Source organism: Alosa pseudoharengus, unplaced genomic scaffold (assembly GCF_046254945.1).
Source record: "Alosa pseudoharengus isolate Yale_2024_CS ecotype anadromous, Long Island Sound unplaced genomic scaffold, YU_APseudo_1.1 YU_APseudo_1.1_scf_23, whole genome shotgun sequence".
Taxonomy (NCBI): domain Eukaryota; kingdom Metazoa; phylum Chordata; class Actinopteri; order Clupeiformes; family Clupeidae; genus Alosa; species Alosa pseudoharengus.
In genome coordinates this window covers 7,143,300-7,149,093 of record NW_027468685.1, presented here as the reverse complement: position 1 = coordinate 7,149,093, position 5,794 = coordinate 7,143,300, and the positions used below count along the sequence as shown (strand labels likewise).

At 38.7% G+C, this 5,794-nt stretch overlaps 1 protein-coding gene across 1 annotated transcript; it reads left to right on the top strand.

Annotated features, from left to right (window-relative positions):
* The first annotated feature begins 639 nt into the window (after positions 1 to 639).
* LOC143140066 (uncharacterized) lies at positions 640 to 4,688 on the top strand. Its single transcript, XM_076300891.1, has 9 exons — positions 640 to 686; positions 1,792 to 1,834; positions 1,978 to 2,082; positions 2,505 to 2,599; positions 2,760 to 2,802; positions 3,059 to 3,121; positions 3,244 to 3,330; positions 3,993 to 4,076; positions 4,186 to 4,688. Exons 2-9 carry the CDS (start codon positions 1,810 to 1,812, stop codon positions 4,299 to 4,301), a joined length of 618 nt encoding a protein of 205 aa, XP_076157006.1. The 5' UTR covers positions 640 to 686; positions 1,792 to 1,809; the 3' UTR covers positions 4,302 to 4,688.
* Positions 4,689 to 5,794: the final 1,106 nt, after the last annotated feature.

Here is a 5,794-nt window from a genome sequence, read left to right as displayed (position 1 = left end):
TAAAATATGTCTTGTCTTCACCGTGGGATAGTGAGAAACGTAATTTCGATCTCTTTGTATGTCTGGAGCATGTGAAGAAATTAACAATAAAGCTGACTTTGACTTTGAACCTTTGATTCTATCTATAATGGAGTGGAATGGAAATTTTTAAGGGACCCAAACTTTTGACGGAATATGACATGATCATTGACTGATGTTTAAAAGACAAAACTTTTTTTTTATTTACTTGACTGTCAGACAAGCCACTGTCACCTGCACAGTGTGGAACACGATGTTCCAACCTTGTAATATATCATGTTGGTGTTTTTGGTGCCTTTTAGTTCATGGACTAACTGTAAAAGTAGTTGATGGACTATCGCTAAATGCACTTCAAGCTACCGTGTCATCATATCATGAACAACCCGTTCACATGACCTGGAATGAAAGAAAACAATAAAAGCAGCTACGGAAGGGCGTGTACTTTTACTGTACATACGCAGGCTCTCTCTCTCGCTCTCTCTCTCTCTCTCTTTCTCTTTCTCATTCACATACACACACGCACACACACAAACATACACACACACACACTAGTTATAAACATATCCTGTCATCTCTCTGCGCATGCGCTTAAGCTGAGTATTTTCAGTGGTTGATCAAGACTTCCTCTTTCCAGTTCAGGAGTGGAATGCACAGTATACTTCCATTTGGTGAGTGACTGTTATCCATAAAAACTAGATATGATCTTAAAAAACGGCCATGTCTGTTATTGACAAAATGCACCTTATGAAAATTAACAGTTAAAATATTCAGAGAAAGTAGTCTCGGTTGCATGAGTCAAAGTTTTGACATGTGTTCGCAGCTGTAGGGAGTGAACAATAAGAATCTGAATCTGAATCTGTTTATATGTGATGAGAACCTGCTCTATCTGTATGTAATGAGAATCTGTTTTATCTGCGGTTTTTGCATGTTTCATTAGAAGTGGAAGAAGAATGAAACTTGTTCATTGTAGGGTGACACGTAATGTAATTCAAAAACTTAGTACATGCAAAAGGCAGCAATAGACTTCGGCGGTGAACAAATGTGTACTGGCACTGTTCAATTACAGTAGAGTAAACAAAACAACAACGCACAGGATATTCCCTGAAACCTGTTGCACCAGTGCTGACCCAACCTACAGATACGCACCTTTCATCTCAAAGACTGTAAATCACCACTTTTGTATAAATGCCAGCAGTTGGGCAGCACACAGATATGCTCTGAATTAATCTTCCAAGCTAAATGAGAATCTTGAAGTCTGTGCGCAGTATGCTAAGATACTGTATATCATAGTGTCACTTTCATCAGGTTTTAAGTGACAAAGTTTGGACTTTTTCTAAAGGGTATGTCAGTGTCATCTATCTTAGTTGTTGATAGTTTTGATGATGGTGATTGTAACAGAGAAAGGCATTTATTCATTTCAGAAAAAATAGCATTGAAAGGATTCAGAAGCAGTTCAACACTGTTAGTTACTAACAGTTATTAACAAGCAGCACTGAAGAAGATTTGCTCTCTGGCTCCCCCTACAGTTGAGAAGTGCAATAACGCATGAACTAAGTATGCATCTTTGTAACAAACTATAAACATGCCGAATAGAGGGAAGGCACCGTCAGCAGTCTGTAGAAAGAGAGCTCTGAATTCCTGTGATAGATCTATTTGTACACTACAGTCTATATAGCTTAGCGTAGATTGCAATATTTTATCCTAAAGAAAGTCTTTTATTATTTGTACATCTTCCTTATTGGTAAAGATCATATTGTTATCTTATTTATATAGTCTGTGATCACTGAAGGAATGGCTGGACAACAATATCCTCGAAGTAGGTGTGATTATCCTATTCCATATGCTATTTCCCATTAGAGAAATATGCCAGTCATATAAGCGTCAATACATAAAATACTTCTATTGAGTCTATTGTTCTATTGACATATTGTATCTTCTCTTTCTGTCTATGTGTTTTAGCACGCAATTTCAATATATCAGCCGGAAATGGAGAATTTGTTAACCATCCTATTATTACTAACAATTGGATAGGAAATGATCTTCAATGCCCAATGAACACCACAGGTATATATAAAAATAAAAAAGGTAACACTTTACTTGAAGGTATCTACATAAGAGTGACATGACAGAATCTTTGGTCATAAGAGTGACATGTCAGAATCTTTGGTCATAACCCTAACACTAACCCTAACTTGTCATGACAAAAAACCGAATGACACTTAACAGAAGCCTTATGTCATAAACATTTATGACTTGTTTAAAATGTTTAAGACACGTTTGTGACAGTGTCATGTCACTTTTATGTAGATACCTTTAGGGAAAGTGTAACCAAAAAAAACTTATCCAGAGAGCATGACGAAACATACATTGGTAAATACAAACCACACAATCTACAAAACAGTGTTATGGGACAGACATGTTGTAGCTAAGACCTAAATAAAATATAAATACATGTCTCTTTTGGTGATTTTCTCCCCTTTTTTCAGCAGGAGCATCAGGTTATAAAAAAATAACACATGCTCCACAAATACTTGAAAACCAAGTTGGAGGCATTATCAACACTGATACAACTCATAGAAAGGTAAATCAGATGTTTACTTCTGGTGGGTGAAAAGTTGTGATTAGTGATACCATATTAGTAAGATAAAAATAACATTGACCTGTTGGTCATGCCTTTGTATTTCAAATTATTAAATCTATCAATGACTAATAACACATTTTTATGAACATAACTCTCACAGCGCAGCAAACCTTGTCCAGATGAGACTGAGATCGCTGAAGCAGGTAGATAATAATAATAATAATAATAATAATAATAATAATAATAATAATAAAGATAATAATAAACCAACCTCTGGTCACCGGGGGGCGGGGGGTAATATAGGGATGAGATTATGTCCATGGTTGGGGACAAGGGGTGGGTTTTTTTCATTGGCTTGCAAGAAATAAATCAGCCTTTATTGAGATCTCATGAAAACACTTTTGTTACACATGTGGTAAAAGTGTTACATTATGTTCTAAATATTCTAATTGTTTTTAGTTAGGAGTGAAGCTTTTGTGGAAGGCAACAAAGCCAGAGAAATTACAGCCAGAGTGGTCAACGGTAAGTCCGGCGCTCCTGACACTGGTACCTGAAGGAATGAGTAGCTGGCAAACTATTACTTGTCTTTTACTCGACTAATATTCACCTCTGGCTCTTGTTTGGTCTGACTCTTCTCCCATTAGAAGGAGGTGGCGACCCAGATATTTATCATGCGCCGATGGTCAGAAACAACAAGTCTGAAAAGATCGACACTAGCACAATTTCAAAGGGTGAGTAGACATCAGGGTATACATTTAGCCTGGTGTGTGTGTGTGTGTGTGTGTGTGTGTGTGTGTATGTGGAGAGAGAGGGGGGTATAGTGTATGTTAACTTTCTCTCAATCCAATGATGGGGAACTCAGTGCAAGAATCTAATGTCAACAGTTATCATCAGTGCCCGAGGGAAAGGTTAGTGTATTGCTCAGTGTAGGATAGTGTAATGACAGTAATGCTCGATGGTGTTTTAAGCCCCCAACGTCGTCTTCCAGGCAGCGCTGCCACCATTGACTTAAAGGCACCTATCCTAACCCTAACCTTAACCCTAACCTTAACCCATGCCTAACCCAGGCAGCCCTCCTGGCAGCGTTGCCTTGAAGACAACGTTGGGGGCTTAGAACACCAAGAAACAGATATATGTGTGTGCCTGAATATATAGTAAAAGAGAAAAGAAGTACCATAAATAAATAAGTGCATATGACTTCATACAATGGGGCACTAAGAGACATGGGAGGAGGGTCTCCCATGAGAAAAACTTTTGGTCAGGGACAAAACTTTTGGAAAACAATTTGTGGACAGGGTTTTTGCTTGCTAACTCACAGATTGAAGCTTGTTCAGATGAGGTTACTTGTCTTATCTTCATCTCTGACTCTTGTTTTCAATTCTCCCATTTGAAGGAGGTGGCGACCCAGATATTCATCATGCACCAAGGATAATCAAAAACAGGGCTGAAAATGTTGACGTCGGCACAGTTTCAAAGGGTGGGCAAACATCAGGGTATACTTTTAGTCTGTTATTTCTGGACAGGTCACGACACACAAACAACTAATGAGATTACATCGGTTTGTTTTTGCTTTTCCTCTGTCACAGACCAAAGACAAAGAGCCGTTGTACCGTCTCGTGAACAGACGTGGGTTCATATTTTCAGAAGGCCTCTGCAGGTTGTGTGGACATGGATCTCCAGCTGGTGGAACAGGGGTCAATGACTTGCTGCATCATGAAGCACGGCCAACAAACCAGCCAGGGTTCTAACATTCCATGGACAGATTGTTTTTTAGTTACAGGCTGGTTTCAGTTTCTACATCCTAAAGAAGAGGGATTTTTCATTGTGATTTCCTGGTTCCTCTCTTAATGTCTGTTTGTGTCACTTTCTCTGAGGCTTTTGTTATTAGCTTGATTTAGCATCCACAAGTTCAAAGGGAACAATCTGCAGTAGTCTCAAATCCATGGCCTTGGAAATGGTCTGAAGGCCTTTGCAGTACAACTATATTTTTTGTATGCAGTTTTGAAATATATTCAATGCAGAACTTTTTTTTTTTACATTTTTAAATCTATTTTAAAGGTGGTCTAAGCAATGCGTCTTCTAAAACATTTTTTGTCACATACAGCAAACATCACTTCACCATCCGCTAGCTGCCGGTGCCCTGAATACACTCTAAAAAAATGTGGTCTCTGTGGACAGCAAAGACTCCAAAAACAGCAACAAAAACAACTTGGTCCAGTCTGGACCATAAAAATGGGGACCGCCGTCAATTCCGACATACCCCCACTCCGACATTGACGTCTAATTATCGGAGTTGCAGCACTTTCATTGTTTTCAAACGTCCCACCACTCCGACAAATTTTTTTTCAGTGCCGGTACGGCGGTCAGAGCGGTACAAAATATGACCGGCACATTTTTTCCACAAAAATAAGTCACACTTGGCAAATTGTGTTCGTTTCCTACTTTGTTCCTGCTTAGCTTCAGTAATTCAGCAAAGTCAGGGTATCTGCTGGTCTGGCTGCTGGCTAAAAACAAAAGGTGAAAGGCATATATGATTCTAACTGTCTCACTGAATTGCATTATGCACACTCAATTCTCACTGGTATCTGCTAGACAACAAGTACCAAAACATGATTAGTTCATAGATTTCACATGTAAAATACATTTTATACAACCCCACCCCCATTTTGCCTGTTCATAATTTTGAGAAATTGTTGAATTGTGTGCATTTGTGCGTGTACGTGTTCATGTGTGTGTGTGTGTGTGTGTGTGTGTGTGTGTGTGTGTGCGTGTATGTGCTTGTGGATGTGCCTGTGTGTGTGCATGTGCATGCATGCGTACATATATCTACTGTGTGTGTATGTGGCATACGTATGATTACTGTGAATGTATGTGTGTGAATATCTGTTTATGCACATGTGTGCATATGGAATTGGTTAACATGACCCCTGGAGGCAAACATATGCAAAAAATTGGTCATCCTAGGCCCTACGCTTCTCAAGATATATTCACAGAAAACTCTGTTGGTGTACGGTCACTAAATGTACACATAAATTATTTTATTGTATGGCCCCCCATGAACGAAAGTTCACGAAACTTGGCATGCATTCAGAGGGTGTCATAATGATCCTACACTTTCAATTTTGTGCAGTTTTTACCATGTCAGCCAGAGATATTGTGATTAAAACACCTAATTTTTTGCTTTTTAATTTTTAA

Bases quoted from the DNA above. Each gene is read 5' to 3' on its own strand.
- LOC143140066 (XM_076300891.1), top strand. From the start codon at position 1,810: ATGGCTGGACAACAATATCCTCGAA. The intron at 2,803-3,058 runs GTAGATAATAAT...AATTGTTTTTAG, and splicing joins GACTGAGATCGCTGAAGCAG to TTAGGAGTGAAGCTTTTGTG. The intron at 3,331-3,992 runs GTGAGTAGACAT...TCCCATTTGAAG, and splicing joins CACTAGCACAATTTCAAAGG to GAGGTGGCGACCCAGATATT.